General features: G+C 37.5%; 1 protein-coding gene across 2 annotated transcripts in view; it reads left to right on the top strand.

Moving 5' to 3' along the window:
• LOC148037456 (Ikzf5 (DUF668)) overlaps window positions 1–8,853 on the top strand; it is a 37,536-nt gene extending 28,683 nt beyond the window's left edge. For both annotated transcript variants that reach the window (XM_087676405.1, XM_087676404.1), the window contains exons 8-12: window positions 6,062–6,174; window positions 6,745–6,861; window positions 7,052–7,128; window positions 7,236–7,280; window positions 7,365–8,853. In XM_087676405.1, the coding sequence (XP_087532531.1) occupies window positions 6,062–6,174; window positions 6,745–6,861; window positions 7,052–7,128; window positions 7,236–7,280; window positions 7,365–7,896 (884 nt within the window). In that variant the 3' untranslated portion in view covers window positions 7,897–8,853. The remainder of the gene's footprint in view (window positions 1–6,061; window positions 6,175–6,744; window positions 6,862–7,051; window positions 7,129–7,235; window positions 7,281–7,364) is intronic.
• Window positions 8,854–22,643: the final 13,790 nt, after the last annotated feature.

Below are 22,643 nucleotides of genomic sequence, written 5' to 3'. Positions count from 1 at the left end.
TTTAAGTTTTGGAAGAATTTTGTTTGTTAAAATCAGCACCACTATTTGTCTCGTGTCTGCAGATGAAGCATGACATTTTATTTTATGCTTCCATATTAATATTTGAGTCCTGTTAAAATAAGACAACTCCAGTGAATGAAATCCTCTCTCAGTAATTTTGAAAAATGCTTACATGTCTTACTAAGTGAGTTGCTTGCTTGTGTTTGAAGTGCTTGGATTTGTTTATGATAGAGGGAGAGAATATTGTGAGAGATTGAGTGGATCAAAGCCTAGTTGAGAGTGGAGTAGACAGTGTGGAGAGTGGAAGCACGACACCCGATGCAAATAGACTGAAAGTGTGTGATGAAAGTACAAGGTACAACCCTTAAACCTTAGGGTTGTAAGAGGGTGTTCACAACCGAAATGTGTGCAACATAGTAAGTGCGTGAAAATGTGTAACATAGGCACATAAAATAAAGAGAATAAAATTGGGGAAAAAAACCTCTCGTACTGAAAGTAAAAAGTACCCTAGTGTCCTACTGAGATCATAGACACTCCTCAGTGAGTGTAGGCGTGAGTGAAACCCAACAAACCCCCCTTGGAGTGAAGAGTGATCAAAATACAAGGGTCATCCGTCACCAAAGGAGATCAAATTTAAAGCATTGCGAAATGCTTCAAATTTGTCACAAGAGGAAGAGCTTTGGTGAAGATGTGTGCCACATTATTGGTGGTAGGACAATAGACAAGGCTGGTATCTCTAGCATGTAGCCTCTCTCTGACAAAGTGATAATGGATCTCAATGTGTTTCGTGCATGCATGAAACATTGGGTTTCTTGCCACTGCAATGGTACTCTGACTGTTGGTGAACAAAGGAGTAGGCTCCGTGACAGATACATCTAGATCAGCTAGCAAGTGTCTAAGCCGTACACATTCAACTGTGGTAGTGAAAGTTGCCTTGTATTCAGCTTCATATGGCTTTTTGTTGCTCCATGAAACAACACCAGCTTCCAAGGTAAAGCAGTAACTTGGCGTGTACCGTCGATGATCCACATTGCCAACCCAATCTGAATCACTTCATCTTGTAAGTACCAAGTTTGTAGTAACGGTACTTGTTGGATAATAGATCCCAAGATTAGAGGTCCCCATAGGAACTGCAAAATCCTCTGAGCAACCTGTCAATGCACCATCTTGGGTTCACTCATAAACCCGGCCAGTACACCTACAACATAACACAAGTTAAAATGAGTATTGAGAGGCTAGATCAAGGAGCCAACCAACTGCCTATAATGGATAGCATCTGCCAAGGGAGAATCGGAATGAGCTGTAGCCTTTCAATTTGAGTCTATATGCAAGATGAGCCAAGAAAGAAACAATTGTCACTAGTGGAGTGACGTGAATCATAAGCACCAATCCAATCAGAATCATTGTGAGCATGTAAGTGCAGTGGTTCTCCCTTGGCGTAAAGCAATCCAAGAGATCTACTACCTTGTAAGTAATGGAAAACATGCTTGACAGCTTGTCAATGTGACATGTGTGGCTGATGCATATATCTGCTTAGGGTTGAAACTGCAAACTGTATGTATGGCCTAGTGTTGCATGGGTAGATAAGGCATCCAACTATTGGAGCATATGTGTGTATATAAAACAAGTCATTGTCATCATGCAATGAGAGCTTCAGTCTAGGTTCCATTGGTGTACAGACTGGCTTGCAATCTTGTAAACCAAACCTCTTAAGAAGTTTACCAATGTATCTTGACTATGATAAACCGATACCTCTAGCATCATGTATGAATTGAATGCCCAAGTAATAGTGCAAAGACCCCAACTCTAACATCTCAAAAGTTTGCTGCAAATTTTGTTTAAATACTGAAATCCGATCAGCATGTGTCCTTGCAAGCAAAAGGTCATCAACATATAGACAAATGATAAGCATGGATCCCCCCTCTTTATATACGTAAAGAGTAGACTTTGATGAGCTGTTTATGAACCCTTTGCTGAGTAAAAAGGCATCAATCTTAACGTACCAAGCTCAAGGAGCTTGTTTCAAGCCATATAAAGCCTTTTTCAGCTTACAAACCAAGTGTTCGGATCCCTCAATTGTAGAACCAATGGCCTGTTGTACATATACTTCTTCATGAAGTTCCCCATGTAAAAATGCAATCTTTATATCTAACTGATGCATAGTCCATCCGTAATGGGCAGCCAAAGAAACCATATACTTGATGGAAGTTATGTGGGAGGTATGAGCAAATGTCTCCTCATAGTCACTGCCTTTCTTCTGTGCATAGCCCTTGGTTACAAGCTTGGCTTTATATTTGTCAATGGATCCATCTGCATTCCTTTTCAGCTTGTAGACCCATTTTGTTCCAATGGCTTTCTTCCCAATAGGCAGACTCTAGATCCCATGTTTGATTCTTAATGATGGAATCAAACTTAGCTTGCATTGTTGCCATCCAATGCACACTATGTTGTGCATCCTCACTCCATGGTATGTGTTGTATCATGCATACGAGCTTGCTTTCTAGTATGACCAACCATGGGAGCATCCAAATGACTATCTTTCATAGTCTATAAATATCATCTAGGCATTTGTCTTGCCTCCTGATTGAGCACAAGCTCTTGCTGAATTTCAAATTCAGCACTTTGCTGAATATTCAGATCAGCCATTGGCTGATTTTCTGCATTTTTCAATGGAGAAGCTGGCTGAACATTAAGTTCACTTGCTAAAACTCCAGTTGAATCACTAAATGAACTGGGCAGCAGCCCTTCAAATATATCATTGGCAGCTTGATACGTGTCAAAATCAGCAAGGGATAATTCTGATTTTTCATCGAAAAGTACATCCCTATTAACAAATACCTTTTTAGAGACAGGATCATATAATCTGTATCCTTGGCTCTCATTGATGTATCCCACAAAAATGCATTTGACAACCTTTTTAACCAACTTTTTTCTAAGTACCTTGGAAATGTGTGCATATGCAAGACACCCAAAAGTACGAAAGTGCGCAACAGAAGGTTTCCGACTATTCCAAGTCTCAAAAGGCGTGATATTCTTTAATGCTTTGGTGGGGCATCTGTTCAACATGGCAAGCACACATAACGGCTTGCATCTAGAGACTGTGTGGCAAGCTCTTTGCTTTTAACATACATCCGGCCATCTCCACGAGTGACCGATTTTTCCTCTTTGCAACTCCATTCTATTGTGGAGTATAAGTAGTAGTGAACTGATGAATAATGCCCTTCTGCTTCAAAAAAGAATTCAGCATAGAGGACATATATTCCCCCCCTCGGTCCGAATGGAGAGTCTTCACCCTACAGTCAGATTGGTTCTCAGCTAGTGCTACAAAAGCCAAAAATGCATCATACACTTTTGACTTTTTTACCAAAGAATAGACTCAGCAGAAGCGAGTAAAGTCATAATAAAAGTCCCAAGGTAGTAACATCCACTCGATGACTTTGTCTGCATAGGGCCACATACATCTAAGTGCACTAACTGTAACCTGGTTGTGGCTCTAAAAGCAACATCATGGGGAAACAAAAACCAATGTGTTTTCCCTAAAATACATCCCTCGGATAAGTGCTCAGGAGGTCTCTCCATGAGAGGTAATCCATCTAGCATTTGGGTACGCTAGGAAAGCATCAAGCTACCATAGTTTACATGCTCCATGTGAGCATGTCGTAACTCTGTCTGTAACATAGCAGGAGTAAGAGTGGATACTAAATATGTTAATTGATCAACTGAAAAAGTATCCAACTCATATAACCCATGACATAGAGTACCAGTCAAGACCAAATTCATATGTTCCTTATCTTGCATTATGCATCTGTCATCATCAAAGGTGACTTGCAAACCACATTGTGCCAAAGAAGAAATAGATGATAAATTCTTCTTTATACCTGGTACAAACAAAGCATTTTATAGGCGGAGAATAGAGCCATCAATGGCTGTGAGCACAATCTTCCCAATATCTCTAACAGGGTACGATGCATTGTTAACACACTGTACAGACTTGCCAATTGGGGCTGTACCAACAGAAGCAAACAAATCTCTGTGAGATGTGACGTGTCTAGAAGCACCATTGTCAAGAAACCATGTGCTAGTATCCTCAGTAGAGCTAAATGCTCTATTAGCCTAAGAAGAGTCATAACTACATGTATAAAAACAATAGTCCATGTCTGCAACAAAGGACACTGACTTAGTAGCAATAGAAGGAGTATAAAAACCAGACATTCCCGACTTCTTTTTCTTCTCCTTCTATGCACTTTCTACATTCAGTGATGTAGTGGCATGGTTTTTTGCAATAATGGCATTTGCTCTTCTTTGCTTGCATGCCCCCTTGTTTCTTATTACCCTGTGAAGTGCCTGAAGTCCCAAAGCTCTATGGAGCATTCTTTGCTTGGCTACCCTTGCCCTTCTGTCGTGCCATAAAAGCCTGCACAAAGGTTATAACATCCACATCACTGTTTCTTTTTGTCTACTCCTCCTCTAAGAGCAATCTGACCAACTGAAGGAAAGTAAGTGGCTGCGGGGCAATCCTCACGGTGAGGTTTAAGGCCATATGAAAGGCCAAGTACAAGGGCGGCAATGAATTCAATGTAGTAGATATCATCTGTGCATTTGAGTAATACTCATCAACATTCATAAGCTGCTCACGGAAGTCCTGAATTTTGTTTAGGTGATCTTACATAGAACCATTCTCATCCATCTTCAGTGTCTCAAGTTCTTTCTTTAAGAAAGAGATGCGGGTCTCATTCTTACTAGCAAACATCTGCTCCAAGGTCAGCTAGGCTTCTCGTGAAGAAGCCGTAGACCGAATGTGAGGGATGATAGACCGTTGAATTGCCGATGCAATTAGTGACAAGGCCTGTGCATTCTGTGTATCCCATGCCTTTTGTGCTGCTGATCTTTGGGGAAGTGGCTGAGGTGGAGTAGGCTGAATAGGCTGAGTTTCCCGTTGTCCACATCCTCTTGGAGGAGTAGGGGCAGACTTGAGCAGGTTGGCGGCACAGTCAAGCAGCAGGACTGGGGCTGGTGTAGGCCAAGTGGAGGCAGTGGGTGCTTGTTTGGCGGTGCTGCAGGCCTGGTGACGGAGCAGACTGTTGGTGGCAGACAATTTGGACTGAATGCCGAGGAGCTGGAGTGTGGCGGCTCAGCTGGCGGTGGCCACAAGCTAGGCTAAGTAGAGGGCTGTCCTAATAAAAGATGTGAGAGATTGAGTGGATTGAAGCTCAAATGAGAGTGGAGTAGACAGTGTGGAGAGTGGAAGCATAACACCCAATGCAAATAGACTGAAAGTGTGTGATGAAAGTACAACCCATAAACCTTAGGGTTGTAAGAGGGTGTTCACACCCGAAGAGTGTGCGACACAATAAGTGCCTGAAAATGTGTAACATAGGCACATAAAATAAAGAGAATAAATCTGGGGGAAAATCCTCTCATATGGAGAGTAAAAAGTGCCCCAGTGTCCTACTAAGATCACCAACACTCCTCTGTGGGCGTAGGCATGAGTGAAATCCAACAAATATACGGAATTATGGTAGCCATGTTCAACAGGACTGCCAAAATCTGTTGCAATCTTCAAGCATCCTGGAGTATCCAGGATGATTTTGTAATGGGTAAACAACTGTTGGATGATTGGTTAAAGTCGGATTATGGTAGTGAATGAGCAGCCAACAGAGAGATGAGATTGCACCAGCATGCATAATTGTTATGGTGCCAGATTGTGCTTTCAACATGACAATAAATGGGTGTGCTAGAAGTGTCCAAACCTTGTGCAAACTATCTTTGTTTAACAATATCTGTTGATGGTGTCATGTTGTCAGAGATGGGTCGCAATGTTGTATCCCGTTTCAACCTTCATCTCAGGGAACTGTTAAGATACACTACTGTTCCAGAATGAAACTTTGCGCCACAAATTTGTAACCATATTACTCACGCCTGGTTTTGTTTTTCTTAAGATACACAGTTGAAGTATTGCTTATATATGTGTTATATGTGACTAAGGAGAAAGAACTTGATGTAGCTATAACAGCAAGAGACGGGGGATACAATGAATTGGATTTTGGGTTTGTTTCTCCAGGTGAGAATTCCTACTTCAGAAAGGGTAACTCTATTGAAGCAACTTCTGAGAGGCTGGGTCCTGCTGGTCTTGCCCTACACTATGCCAATATAATCAATCAGATAGACACTTTGGTATGCATTCTAACCTGCAAAATTGTTTAAAGATTTACCCTTCAGCTGTGCAAAAGCACATTCACTATGATAGTGACTAGTTAGTCAGGATTGTAAAGCTGCATAAGAATAGGTCAACAAAATGTTTTCTGCTTGTTTTTATGAGCATGAATAATCATAATACATCGGACTAAGATAGCTTGTAGCCTGAAGTAGTGTTGGACTTGCAATATGTTTGTATTGTTTAGTTTGTGCTGGTCTGTCTCCTACTGCTATAACCAATATTACAAACAGCTTATGGTGATGGCATTTCCATTTTTTATTTTCTCATTATCTTTGTTTTATCATCTAGCTAACTTGTATTGTATGCTGCATCGCAATAGGCCAACAACAAAATGCTTTCTGTTTGTTCTTAGGAACATGAATATGACATAATCCATCAGACTAGGATAGGTTGTAGCGTGCAAAATGTTTATGTTTTATGTTGTTTAGTTTGTGCTGGATGTCTCCTGCTACTGTAAACAATTATCTGATGTACTTGATTGGATGCCAACCATCCATAAATAATTTTGTTTCAAATGGTTGTGACAGGTCTCCAGACCTGGTTCTGTTCCTCCCAATACAAGAGACAACCTTTATCAGGGGCTTCCTCCCAATATCAAAGCATCTTTACGTAGTAGAATACAGGACTTCCCAGTCAAGGAGGAGGTAATGTGAAGCCCTATAGCCTTTTAGAGATACCAACTTTTGTGTTTTTCTTATTTAGAGACTGGTGTAAGCATGGATGGTGACTGTCCTATGTGCAAGTTTGTAAGCTTAGGGTTGTATTTTGGAGTTTAAGTCTTGCAAAAAAGAAATCTTCATTGCAATTAATGTTTTTCCCAACCATGCATTGCAGATGACTGTTCCTCAGATCAAAGCAGAGATGGAAAAGACACTAGCTTGGTTAGTGCCTGTGGCTGCTAATACTACCAAGTGAGTTTTGCAGATCTTCCTTTGTAATTAAATGAAAAATGTCTTCAGACGTTTCAAGGCCTAGTTGGTATTTTGGTCTTGCTTACTGGTGGTATAACCAAATGCAGGGCTCACCATGGATTCGGCTGGGTTGGAGAATGGGCAAACACTGGGTATTTTTCTGGAGATTCAAGCTCCCTTAAATCTTCTTTAATATAAGAGTGCACAGTACAAGCATGACTAGTCTATGCATGCAGGTCATCCCTAGATCGAAGACTACCAGGACACATGGATTTGACTCTCCTTCAAACTCTCCATCATGCAAGTAAGGAGGTAACAGAAAATTATATACTAGAGCTCATTGTGTGGTTGCATCACCTTGTCTGTCTGGCAAGGAGCAGTATTCCTGGCAGTAAATCACCCATCAAGTCTCCCATTCGCTCTCCAGTGCAACAAAATACATCAGTCACAGGTGAGAAACCTTCTGCAAGGGAGAATGGGCACAGTGGCCTGACACAAGAACTTTCTCCAGAAGATCAGGTTATGCTACAAGGTGTAAAGAACAAAAAGTTCACCCCAGGGATCAGTAAAAGTCAAGAATTCAACACATCCAAAGCAAAAGCTGCTTGTCATTCAAATAGGTTGAGCAAAAGCAATAGCCATTCTCCAAGCACCTCTACTGATGTTGACCTTTGTTCATCTAGACGTCATGGAGGCATAGTTCCTTTCAACTTTGATGTGGACAGGATAAAAGCCCTTGATGTGATAGATCGTGTGGACAACATTTAGGGCAATATCAGATCAACAAGTGATTAGTTACATCATTCCATTGCAGGCTTGTCATTGTACAATTCCACTGATACAATACTGATATTGGTAGACAGGAAGAAGAAACAGAGCTCTGTGCTTGTTGGTTCTGTCATTATTTGATTGCCCTTGATGCCTGTGCTTGAGTTCTCAAACTGATAAGAACTCGGATTGCTTTTCTCCATCATTCATGAGATTTTTCACTATACTGATTAGATCAAGGGCAGAACTCAGTGGACAGTTAAGTAGACAGATAACAGAAAGATCTGCACATGCACATTGAATAGAAGGATCTGCAGCCCGCAGGTGCAATGTGCATGTGTCATGCAAGTCTGTTGTTCATGAGGGGCATTTCAGTACATGTTTGTTGACCTGAAGGAGGTTTCACCAAGTTGGGCTACTCAAATATGTTTGCCTGATTTGAAAACTGGTTTGACTCCTCTATTTAGGGTTGTATATGAGCAGTGGGAACCTTTGAAGTCTCAGTCGGAACCTTTGCCAAGTAACCATGATTATGGGCTCCCTCCATTTTTGCTCAGGGAACCTATCAATCACACATCTCAAGGGTGCAAGGCTTGTATGAATATAACTATTACCCCATAGATTATGGGTGTTTTCATCACAGGTGATACTGTTGTTTATATGGGACACTCTGAAGGCAACTAGGCAGCTCCCAATAAGGTATTGATGCCTGGTGTAAAGTCAATCCATCTGAAGCTGATAAAAGCCACTCAAGTCATTTTTTATGATAACAAGTCTCTTAGGAGACTGATTTGTATAGTGTATTCCTGTGAAGTACTCATCACTTGTTCAGTGTATTCTGGTGGGTTTCTGTATGTGGAGGCAAAGCAATTCACTAATTTTTTATTTACATTTTCCCCATTTCAAATTTTGGCTTCATGGAGCCCCTTGCAAAGCAAGTGCTCAATTTATACCCTCAGTTCTTGGGTCATTGTGTGCAGCTTTGATTAGGACCTTAGCAAATAAGAGTCTGGTTGATGGATTGTTGATTTATTGGGTTTTGGGTGGCAAAAGGTCTTACTGTAGACTATAACTGTTTTCATTGCTAGCTACATACTATGGCCTAGCCTTTACCGCTATGAAGGGCATTAACCTGAAATTGAGTTTATTAATACTCAGGTTTTGTGTAAGTGCTTCCGGGAAATCCTGTTGGCCATAGTTGAGAGTTTTATATGGAGGGTTGATCAGGCAAACCTGATAGCTTCACTTGAAATTACTTTTTTAAGTTGGAAGCTTTTATCCTACAATTAGTAAAGCACAATTGGTAGAATATACGAGCTCCCGAAGGAAAAGAACACTTACCTTAATAGGTGAAGACCTATATATGAGTTCCCCAAGGAAAAGAACACTCATCTTTTGATTCGCTGGGAGTTCAGCTTCAATGGTTCAACATTTTGATATTAGTAGGGGAAAAGACTTCATTTATGTCATGTATTCTGCTTATCACTTAGATCTAGAAGGGAGGAATTTGGAGATATTAGTAGTGATTCACTTTCTTGTTTCAATTAATCATATTACTATTGTAAAAAGGGGATGTTCTGAATGCATAATATCAGTGCTGTTTTTTCTGATTTCATTCTTGAACATTTAGCAATTGGAAGCAAGTGATAGTAGAAAATGTAGCACAGGATACACATTCTGCAGTGAAAGGGAGTGTGGTGGTTTTGAAAGAATGTCTCCCAATGAATTAAAGAGGAAGTACTAGATCTTCCAAGAGAAACAAGGAGCTCCATTTACTGGAGTTCATTGATTGCTTACTTTGACATGTTATGGGCATTTCATCGACATGAAAACTAGTTCTCCTGCTTTGCTCACTTTAGGAATTACAGTAACTGGACTTGGAAGGATTCACAGAATCAGTTTCCCCTCATCTTTGATGAATTCATTTGGGTTGCATTAAGCTTTCTACAAATAGACTCGCTTCCCACCAAGCTGATCACACCTATTAAATTATGGATTGCCCTTGTTGAAATTTTCATGCAAGTCATGTCAATCTTGAATGATGCATTAGATGGGTACATGAGCTGACTTCATTGTCTGGTCATCTTTGTGTCCTTATCTATCCCAACAATGTTAACATGGAAAGTGCACGCCAACTATACAAATTGTTAGGTCATGTCTTGAGATGAAAGCTTATAATTAGATGCATAGGAGTTTGTATTTTGTCAACACAAATCAGATTTGCTGCTTAAGTTATCATTTGGTACTGTGGATATATGCAACTTTCTTGGGGAGTTATATTTACTTGGGTTATAGGTATTCCACTCATATGAAGACTATTTATGCTTTACTCACAAGCATAGTTAAAGATTTATGATGACTTGATGATGATTCACAACATTCTTTCACATAATCTTTGATAGATTGGTTTTGTGTTCCATGAAGTTAAGTGTAAGAAGATTGTAATCCTATAAAGTTGATTTTAGGTGTCAATCATTGTTTGCCTTGTTTATGAATATTTCATGTAAGGCACGTCAAACTTGAACAATGGTTAGACACTAAAACCCTTCTTGATATGTATAATGAATACAAATTGGTAGATGAGCATACAAATCAACTTTGTTGTAGCAATTTTTTTGTTCTTATTTATCCCAACAAAGTTACATGGAAAGACATACATGCACCTACTCCATGTAATTAATATTTGATTATGATATTCTTGAGTATAATTGAGCTTACCATTTGTGATGTCTTTGAATTCAATCTATATGTTTGAAAGGATGCTAGGGCTCGTTCTTATCATCATCTTGTTTGTTTGGTTGGGCCGCATTTGCTTGAACCATCACATTTTGGTACACCACCTTCTCCAGGAGCTAGATGGGCCTCACATGTTAGGCAACTTGATTTTACACAATATTTTTTGGTTTGGGATTATCTAGGGTTGCATTAGTGTAGTTTTTTGTTTATTTATGGTTTCAAGTTCTATGTGAAGGATATTTTTTGGCATCTTGTAATGTTGTTTTGCTTACTTTAAAGTTCTTGTCTAGAAATAGGGTGGCTCTTAACACTAGTTAACATGCACAAGTACACCTTTCTTGGGGTTGTAGAAAATGCTAAGAGCCTTAACTCATTACAAGTTCAAGTTGGGTGTGAGACTAGGGGTAAATCTTTTAAATCTTTTAGGTAAATACACTAATTGCTTGTAAAAGTATTAAGGTTTGAAAGTTGACTAGACTTGAAAATCTCAAAAGGATTAATGAAAACACTTAAAACATAGTATGTGTATATGATGTTCTAAGACAATCTCCCACATATCAAGTGACCTACTAAGGTCTTGAAAGGCTTACCAATAAAGGTATGCTTTGGGATGATATCTTTAGGAACTTTAAAGTTGTCATAAGCCATTTGTGTGTATCAAACCTTATGAACGTTTTCACATTGCATTCTTTTAAGCTTGCATAACTTGTGGAGCAGAATCATATGTTTCAATCCTTCTATTTACTTTCTTCGTGTGTTAAAAGGTTACTAAACTTCTTTCATAGGAAGCAAGCATTAGGCTATAGAAAATTTAGAATAAACTATATTTCAAAGGCATTATTTTGAGTACTAAAATCTACAACAATTTTAATCAATTGATTACTATATATTTGTCTTTCAAAAACCATTTTCTTAGAAAATTTCTTTGTATTTTTTTGTTTTCTTTCACTTTATTCCATTAGAAAATGAGAGAGGATTGAATACATGTTTGAAACAATAATTGCACAAATGTATGAACACGTTTTTTGCCTTTATGCTTGCACCCTATAACTATTTTAGAAGGCATATAGTGGAATTATATATAGAGTGTTACTTTGCTAGCTCCCTTACCCTAGTAGGTTACCCTATTATTCTCTCTCTCTCTCTCTCTCTCTCTCTCTCTCTCTCTCTCTCTCTCTCTCTCTCAGGTACATTCTCTCTTTTGGCTTGCTCCTCCCTCATCATAGTGTTTGTTGTAAAGGGGTGCATAATTTTGTGCTATTCTAGTTTGAAACTATGATGATTTTCATTGGTTGTTTGTCACACACTCCTTATATAAATGCTTTAGTTTGTTTATTCTCCTTTTCTTTTAAGGAAATATGAAAATTTATGTCTATTGTAAAATTTATGATTGCTAGCTTGCCTGGTCGACAATGCTAGGTGCATGTTGCATGGTTTACTAGCTTGCAAAACTCACATGGTTGCACTTCACTCCCTTCATATATTATATGAAAGGGAAATAGCTCCATGCTCATAGAAAAATAATGGATATCACACCTATACACATAACAAATAACACACTGCATAATATTGTGTGAAACCCCACAAATCTCAAGAGGTAAGAAGTTATACTTTTACAACAATGAACCATTGTTCTTGTTTACGATTCAACCATTATTATCAAAGTCTCCATTAGCCATGCTTTGCATAGCTTACATTAGTGTGGAGGTCACAAGATTGGACCTCATTGGCTACATGTTTTTTTGAAACCAAAAAGAAGAAAACACCCTAGTTGCACTCACAAAAGGATAAGGCACTTCATGAACCATACATGGATTAAACAAAGAGAGAATGCAAACACCCACTAATCTCTTCATGCATTCTCTCTTTGTTTGTTGCATTATAGCAACAATGTCTTTTTATAGGAGTGAGATTAGCTTGATTGTTAAGTGTAGAGAGACCTTTTCAGTGTGATGGAAATAATATTTCTTTCACACTTTGATTTTATGTGTATCTCCTTGATTTTTGCAAGTAGGTGGTTGATGTCATGCAATTGTGCAATCTTCACTCTGCTAGGCACCTAATAACTCTACACATAAATCAAATATCCACTTGTCCTCTCATGTTGTTGTAGTCCATAATGAGAGGAACATTCCACAGTTTTGAATATTAGCAAATTGATATATAGATCGAGAGAATTCTGCTCTACAAAATTTCCACTTGAAAGGATAGCTCATTTTGATGAGAAGATCGTGACATATTGTCTTACTTCCATTTTGTAGCAATTATGATGGGGCCTTCCCTTACTGCTCAAACTCCTTCCCTTTAGGGATGCTCCATCATACATTACAATATTGTAAATTTTTTTTCCATCTTGAACATTCTCTTGAATAAAATACTCTCTAAATTCAATGTATCTAGTTCTCTAATGTTGAATTGGACTCTTTGCCAATTCTTTAGTTGAGATATTGTCGTAGGAGATAGGTGTTGGTTGGTTAGCTCCATGAATTCCCAACTCTTGCAAATATCTTGTTACCCATGTTGCTTCACATGCTAATGTAGTTAAGGCTTTGTATTCAATCTCAAATGAGGAAAGGCTAATGCTGCTTTGCGTCTTGGAGAACCATGAAACAACTCTACTTCCAAGGAAGAAAGCAACACCCCTTATTTTTTATCTATCCACCAAATTAACTACATAATCAGAGTCACTAAATCCATGTAGATTTGAGATTATTTCCACCCCAATGATGGGTACCCTTCGAATACCTAATGATCCACTCGGCCACTATCCAATGGGAGATTTTTGGTGCTTGCATAAACTAAGCAAGTGAGTTTACAACAAAAGAGATATTCAGACATGTGATTGTCAACTTGATAAGGGATCTAATAAGCTATCTATAAAGTGTAGCATCGAAGGCTAAAGCTTCTCCCTTTGTAAGTTTGATTGTACTATACATCACAGTAGAAATAGGCTTACAATTGTCATATTAAACTTGTGAAGGATACTTGTGCTGTGAGATGAAGACAGTGCCTCCTTTTGTTCTTGCAACTTCAATACCAAGGATATACTATGAATAGTCAAGGTCTTTTAGCTCAAACTTAGTTGAGAGTTTGGACCTGACTTCTTCCACTAATTCTTCATTACTACTTGTTAAAATCATGTCATCAACATATAGAAGAACAAGAACAATATCCTTTCCTTGAATCTTGTGATAAAGAGTATGGCCAACTTGACTCCTTTGGAACCCTTAAGCTTTCAATTACTCATCCATTCTAGCATGCCATGCCCTTGGGGTTCGTTTTAAGCCATGCAAGCTCTTCTTTAGCTTGCAAACTAGATACTCCACACTTGGTTTTATACACCATTGATGTTGTTGCATGTAAACTTATTCCTCAAGTTGCCTATTGAGGAAGGCATTGTTGATATCCATCTACCACAATTTTCCATTTATGAAGAGAAGTCATTGAGAGCAATAACTTGGTCGCATTAATTTCAACAATTGTAAGAAACCCAATTGTGAATTATATTTTTTGTAAGAAGCTTTGGCTTAATCCTTGCATAGTATATACATCCACTTTCATATGATATTTTTGAGACTACGACTTATAGAAAACCCAATTACTCAAACTATGGATCACTAGAATCCCAATTTCTAAGACTATGGCTCAGAAGAAATCCAATTTAAATAAGCCTAAAAGATTCAATGTTTGCCATATGAGAATACAAGCACAAACTAATATTTATGCCCCGAACAAGCATAGAACAATCTGGTACCAAAATAGCCCACATGCATCAAGATACCCTATATAAGAGCAATATCAACCCTCTAAAATATCACGATTAATTTACTTGATCTTTAAGTTAGCATACATCCAAGAAGACCACGTAACTATCACAAATTCTTTAAGATTGTAGTTTTATCTTGAGCTTGCTTGCAACTTGTTTCCACCATAAATTTCATGTATGAACTTTGAATAGGGTGATGCAAGTACTTAATTGCAACAAACAAACTTGATCAACAAGCCAATGTGGTCATAATTACAAAAATCTTACTCAAATAGTTGTAAATAACACTTTTGAAAAATGTATCACTTTTTAATGTTTTTAGGCTTGAATGGCTTGTAGTAGTCAAAATAAGTCCTTGCATGTGTTTAGATCCATCCAAAGTTCTCATCAAGTTATTAGAACTTAATAATAGAAACTTAGACTATTTCGATGGACTAGTTTTGATCCTAGAAAAACCTCTTAGGATCATGAGTAAATATCTCATAAGCATACATTTGAAATACTTGTATAGATGTCTTTCCCTTACTTTTCCTTCATCACTGAGTACGTAGCCACACTAAATTGTTTACTAATTGAAGCTGAAAAAGTATAGTGACATTGTATGATCACTTGGATGGCAATATCTTAAGTTGGGGTTCATTCTTGTCCTTCTAGAATTTAGCTACTATGCTTATATTAGTTTGTGCTTAGAAAGTATAATTGGATTGTGTCCTTTATAAATGAGGTTACCTCCTAATGCCACAACAAGTACATGAACATATTGAATTGTTACCATACACTAGTAGACAATGTTACTAGGTGTATCACTTAATTATGCTTCTACCATATGACTAATTGATAGGTCTAGTAGACACTCCTTTTGAAGAAGTTTATCCTTACTCTCAAAGTTGGTTTCAAGATATTTTTCATCATCATAATGTCCACTTTTTATGCGAACTCAGAAATAGGTCTTTTAGGACCCCCCTCTCCCCTCCCCTAAAACAAGGAAAAGTGGAGAGAAGAACAATAAAATAATCCTCTATTCTCTCCACTTTTGCAATCTGGTTTTTCATTTTTTATATTATAAACAAAGGATTTTCTTAGATTCCTTCTTCTTCATTCAAGAACCCTTTTTCAACCAACTTTTATATTTAAAAGGCAGTTACACGAGTGCGGTGCTTGGTTTTCAATGCAAAATGATTAGTAGATATGAAGTAACTCATTTTGTAATTGAAAATGAGAAAAATAAAATTTAAAGTGTTTCTTTTAGGATATTTTATGGATTTTTTATATTATGGCTTTTGGTCAAAAAACAAATGGGTTAGTCAAAACTTTCATTTTTTGAAAATGTTTTTGAACGTAAAATTGAAATTTCTAAAATCTGAAAGCTCTTGCATGTTCCTTCTCTTTGAGCTATTTTGTTCCATTTTGCTACTCTCTCATACCTCTACTGTGACCTCTTCTCTATGTCTATGCAACCTTTCTTAAACAGTGAACTACCTTGACCTCTCTTACTCACAATCAGTTATCAATAACTAGCATTGTATGGAATCTATCTATGTTTGTGAACTCTGCAATGTCTATCCATCCTCCCTCGCACACTAAGGTACTTGCTTTCCTTTAACATCTCTGCGTGTTTATCTATGCATCTCTAGTCTACCTCTTGAGATATCTAATTCCCTATTTCCATTAACATCTATGTTCATTTCCTCCAGTCTATCTTTGTAAATACCAAACCAACTGTTTTCCTTAACCTCAGTGTGTGTCTATCTGCATCTCTCCAGTTTACCTTTGTAGACTCAACAACCCTATTCTTATTAACATATATGTGTGTTGATCTCTTTCTCTCTAGTTTAACTCCATAGATATCAAACCCCTTGTTCTCATAATGTATGTTGGTGTAAAGTATCTTCACACACTCAACATACATCTAGAGAAATAGAATCATGGCTCTTCCTAGGCATTCAAAGTTAATAGAGGCTTGATGGCTAGTTAACACAAATGTTTTAGAGATGATAGGAAATCCCATGCATGTTCTAAGCATGGAAACACTAGAGGTTGGGATAGAAAATGCATATGAGGGTTAAGTTTACTGAACTTACTAATTACTATCTAGATCTATGCAAGGTAAAGTTAACAATGATAATGTATTATGATATGTTTGTTGAGGAATATGGTGGTAAATGGTAGTTTATCATCAAATTGGATGAAAGTGAGGTCGTTAAGGGAGTACAACTTGAAAGAGTTAGAGAGTAACTTTGATGAACAAAGCCTTACAATTTGACAAGAATAATCCAAAGAACTTTAGCGTTCAATCAAAGTCCCATGTGTAGTGGCTTGTTGCATTTGAAGTTCCTAAGGAAACATTTGAGGTGTAACAACTATTCTTTACACATAGAAGCATTCCAAATATCATCCATCGTCACATAAATAGGGCAAGATACTCTTAGTTGAAGGGTACAGTGGATACATGGGTGACTGGCATCTTGTAGGAGACTTGAAAATCTTAAAATCTATGTGTGGAATCTTGAATGGTACAAATGCAAAATATCCATGCCTATATTGCTTGACAGAGAGGATGGAAGGAAAGGACGGGAAGGATTAACAAAGAGTGACAATTATTGCATCGATACACCATAAAGAAGATCCCACTTGAAAGCACATCTTCAACATTCCATTGGATTGTGTTTACATTTGTTCATTGCATGCTTTTGTTAGAACTATTGAGAAAATTGTGTATGAATATATTTTGTTTGCTTATAGGATACAACTAGAAAAAGAAGCCATTGCAACATGCAAGAATGTGGATTGATTGCTATTAGAGATTGGGCTACACAAGTATCAAGTAAACATTAAAAATGATAAGAGAAAATTAAGAAAATTTGGTAACTTACCAAAAAAATCTTGCTTTGGAGGAGTGAAGGCTAGGAAGTTTCTTTTAGCACCTGTCAACAAGGAAGGAAACCTTGCTTTAGAGGAGTGAAGGCTAAGAAGTTTCTTTTAGTACCTATTAAAAAAAAAAAAACCAGTTTATAGGCCACAAGACTACGATGGGTGGAAAAAGATTTATGATGTGGTTCTTAATTGAAGTAATGGGCAAAAAACAAGGTTGGAAAAATACAAGGGTTGGATTAGTCTTAATAAATTGGCTCCCTAAAAAATATGGTGCAAGTGTGGGATAAATTTTTTATCACACGTTATATGGTGCATACTAAGTCAAGATTTTAGAAGTGTATGAATTGTATAAATTAATGTGTATTTTTATTCATGTTTGTTATGTGCCTTTGTAGCATATCCTTGAGACACATGGGCCATATTGTTGAAACAACAAGCTCAACATGTGCGAACATTGATGAGACAGACCACTTGGTTAGATGGATCTGCATGTCTACACTTAGGACGTCAGTGGTCATTATGATCCTCATATGACTACTAACTTATTATATTTGGTTTATTGCACCTACCTACACCTAACATAGTTATAGCACTAGTTGATTAATATAGTCAGTTATGCACTATTTGACTTAGTAAACCACTTTCCTTTATGTTGTATCTTATCTATACTTTGTGTACATTGTATTGTGTGTAAAAAGAAGAAGAAGAAACCAGCAAGAAAAAAGTTTTGGTCTCCATCTCTTTTCTTGTGTTCTTGAGTGAGCTTCCTTTTGTGTGTATGGTGTGTATTTGGTGCAACAACTCAAGCAAGTCCCTCGATCATGTGATTCGTGACACATACTTTGCAGAAAAGAAAAGCATCAAAGTTTGATCTACACAAGAGATGAAAAATACACATTGGATAGCATGTGATGCATACCAAGAAAAATTGATCATGGAAAAGAGGTGAGTGACAGTAATCTAATGATCCATTTGCTATCTTGGTTGTACATGATCATAGTAGAGATGCAACTCGACTCTCGCAGAAGAAAGCAAATGAAAGTGTTAATGAATCACATCATGTCACTAAAAGAGTACGTTATGATGTCTCAAGTGTCAAAGAAAACCGTGCAAAGTGGCTAGAAACAAGGCTTCAAGAAGGTAGCAAATGGGTTTAAAAAGAGCTCTGATAGTAAGATGAAGAATGTATTCAGTGTGAACACATTTCATTAGTTGAGAGAAAGAGAGTGTGTATCTATGTGAATGAGTCTTAAATTTTAAACACCATATATTAGGTTTTACTCTATCTTAGGAGAGAAAGAGAGCGTGTGTATCTATGTGAATGAGCCTTAAAGTATAAACACTATATATTAGGATTTTACTCTATCTTATACACTGAGTTTTCAGATCTCTTGTTGTGTAGGAAATGACTAGCCTAAGGTGACTACAAAGAAGCTTCCTCTTAGAGCCCCATATTGTGTTCAACTTAAAGGAGCATTTATCAGCTCAGATGCACTCTTGGACAATGACACTTCACAACCTGCCACTAATGATCCCCTTCTCAACCTAACCTAACTTCCTCAAGTTGCCTTAAGAGGGTTTTCCCTTAGCATCCCCATAAGAAAGTGGAAGGCACATGTAGTGGCCTTAAGAGAAATAAAAAAGTATTAGTGCTTTTTTGATCTTATCATTCCAAAGGCTAGTTTCTCAAGACTTGTTCACAAAATTGTGCAAGATCTCTATCAAATAGAAAGAAGGAGGTGGTTTTTGGCACAGGATCGAGATAGACCTGATTGCTTCACAAAAGAATGTCTTCATGCTCTACAATGTGCTACAGAGGACTTTTTGTAGACTTAATGAAACTGATGTTGAGTGTTGTGCAATACATGCAAATTGCATTATTGTAATCCCTAAGGAATTTCAAATTGTAAAAAATTTTCAAACAGTGAAGGATGCATTCGTTCCAATGGAACAAATACCATTTGTAATATTATCTTTTTTGGAATAGTGTTCTCCACATGGACTAGACACATGACTATGTTCCACTGCAAAATTGTTGTACTCATTCAAAAGTATGAATTAAGTTTTTGCTCTTATCCTTCACTCTCAACTTTAATGTGCATATTTGTTGTGTTATTATATGCTTAATTGTAATTTTTGCTATCATTGTCCATTTCAATAGGAAAAATGTGCAAAAACTTACAATTTCTTATTGTGGACTTTATTTCTAATGCCTTTGTATAGTCTATATGGTGGAAAATTTCTAAAGGCCAATAATCGTAATGTTCATTTCTCGATTATCGATATCCATAATTTTAAAAATACCAAAAATTTATCAGAATGCAACAAAAATTCCCACATACACCCATTAGGTAGACAAGAGCCCACCATTTTTTATGTTAGAAGACCCTTGGTCCAAAGTTTGGTGTCTAGAGGCACTTTTTTGGCAAAAAAGTGACCCCAGATGCCAGATCTCAAACTAGGGGTTTATTGGCATCTTTTTTTACTTTTAAAAAATGATGGGTGCTTGGTCACCTAACGGGTGTGCATGTGAAGTTTCATTAGGTTCTAATAAAAGAGTATATATTTTATGATCATATGGTGGACTACATATAAAATTGCATTAACCCGGTTTAGATTTCTAAATGGGTTAAAAGTTTATTCTTCTTCTCATTTTCACATCTTGCTTTCATTGTTTTCTCCATTCTCACATCTCCAATCTCTACTCTTCTCCATCTTATTCTCTTTGAGCTTGCATGCCGCATACCAAGCAAGTTACTTATCGTTTCCTAGTGAAGACCGTGTGCCAAGTCCCACTTGGAGTAGAAGGTGGAGCCTCCTTTAGTACAGCAACACAGTAGAGCACAAAGACCACAATAGAAGAAGAGGAGATGGAGACTGGGCACTATTGTTTCAAGGGAGATAAGGTGTATCCAATGTGGCTATGATCCTGTTCCTAAAAACATTCTTTTAGAGTCTTTCATTGAATCTCTGACTAGGATTGTGAACAATTCTTCTTCCTCCATTTCCAAGTATTGTAGCATATCTCAAAGAAAAAGTATTATGAGCCATCTATTTCAATTGGTGTTAAGGAAAAAAGGTTGGGTTTGTCGAACCTGTGGTTCTTTTGAAGAGAATGGCACCATGAGAGCCAATTCTTGCTCTGCTACCAGTCGATGTTTCTTTTGAACATTTATTGGCTCTTCTGATGCCAGGAGGCATATTCCACGGTGTATTTCGTGAGGTTTTGCGATGGATTCTGTAAAATTTTATTTTCGGGGCTCATACACAAGGTGGATTCGTTGTGCGAAAAGTCGAAGGGGACGCCTATCCTTTTTGGGCGTTTTGTTAATTTAATGTGTAAGTGGGCGATTCCATAGCGGGTGATTTCGCAAAATACATATTTAAATTAATAAACATTTATGAGTTTAGAGTACGCACTCGTAATAAATTAAGGTTAGGATTGAGTTCTAACCAATTTATTTTTGTAGCTGAAGACTGCTTGGTGTTCACTTTTGTCGGTTTAATTGTATTATTTTTCTAATAATTGTGAATGCTTCAGATGATGTGTAGAGCAAGCAGCGGTGGCATTGTGAAGCATTGGAGGATAGAGTGTATTCAAATTATCATCAATTTTTGATGGGCACGTATCTTAGGCACGGCGTCCATATTTTGATGCGCTTATTTATTAAAGTGTTTGATATTTATTTATTACTTTTGTATGCACATGGACGCACGATTTAGATATTTGTATTGGACATTGTATTTGGGTATCGCTTGACTCCTTGGGCGCCCAATAGCTTTAATTCTTTAGTGGCACAAAAGCAAACACAAAAGCTAAAGCATGCTAATTGTAAATTGGGCTATTTTTTGAGCTTGAAGATGAATAATATATAAAATACATGCTTTGTGGAGCGCTTACACAAGGCATGGGGGGAGATTGCACCGAATGAGTCTCTTGCTTCATGTCGTGCAAGCTTTCTTCCTTGTTTTTTGTGCAAAAGTAGAGTTCTTTTATTCTTGGGGACCTTTTGACGCTCACTACGCGTGTATACGCCGTTCGATCTGTGCACCATCTTCTCCCTTGTATGTGATAGCAACAACCTTTGGAGTTGTGCCTTCATCACTCTCCTTTGTTGGTTTATCCAATGAAAGGAGGTAGATGGCTAGTGCAAAATAACACCCTACAAGCTCCAAAGATATTGTACCTAGTACACTCCCCATGGGAATAGTGCATGCTTTGTGTGAAGGATCCACATGGGCAACACACCTGTTCACTTAATTTTGGTGATTTTTCCCAACTTGGAATACTATGAGCTGTTCCAAAGGCACCCAAGTCATGTTAAATTCCTCAATGGAGTTTGTGCAAGTGGCAACAGTGCTCACAAAGTCTTCTAAGACTTGAAAGGGGGGACCCAAGAGTGAGAGTACACATTCAAGATTGAAGATATTTCAAAAAACCTCAAAGATCTCATCACGTTGGTTTTAATAAGTCTCATGGATCTAGTCATCAAAGTATATGCAAGCATCCATCGCAACATGTAGAAGGGATGTGGTGAATGCGAAGAGAGAATGTGTGAAATGAAACAATGAAATAAAAATCAAACTAGTTCTACCTTAAAAGCCCTAAGTTTTAAGCCATTAAAGGATTTTTTGCATAGAATGTTTAGTTATGGTTTTATATAATGTCTTTGTAAAGTTGACATGCATATGTAAATGTATCAATGCAATACTTGCACGTTGCATCAACTAACATTTGGAAGGAGCCTCTTTATTGTAGGGGAATGAAAATTGAGGGCTAGAGATCTTTAGATAAGCATGGGGTAGTCACCATATCCACACACTAGTAAGAGAACTAAGTCTATACTAATCCTAAACATCCCACACACCATTACCCCGCTATAAGTTAACCAATACCCTACCCATGTTGCCCTGAAACTATATTCAATTAGCTCCAAATCACCACCTATTTTGTCCAACCTCCAAGAGGGTCGAGTTGTCCTCTTTTGGAATACTAGACCTTCTAATTTCCTTTTATTTCCAACAAGTATTTTGGCTAGAGATTACACCTCTTGTTAGCCCAATCCACCACTCCATCTCACTTGCATTATACTTGACATTTCTTATTTTATCCATGTGCTTTTTTCTACAGTTTGATATTTTTTTAAAAGCATCTCAAATTATCCCTCATTTGAGTCAACAAATCTGTAGAAGTATGAGCTACCCATACTTTGAGCAATTGTAGCTAAGCAAGTTTTAGGTACAATTGAAGTGTAACAAATTATTGCTATTATGAGCACAACTCCTTTTCTACTTTCACCTTTGATTCACACCATGCCCGTGTGAATAGGATTTAACATAGTTGAAAGAAAAATACTTAAAGAGTAATATG

The sequence above is a fragment of the Lygodium microphyllum genome, chromosome 4, assembly GCF_053477565.2.
Source record: "Lygodium microphyllum isolate KBCC chromosome 4, Lygodium_microphyllum_v1.1.10, whole genome shotgun sequence".
Classification (NCBI taxonomy): domain Eukaryota; kingdom Viridiplantae; phylum Streptophyta; class Polypodiopsida; order Schizaeales; family Lygodiaceae; genus Lygodium; species Lygodium microphyllum.
The sequence above is the reverse complement of the archived record's forward strand: the minus strand, read 5'-3'. Positions and strand labels throughout refer to the sequence as shown.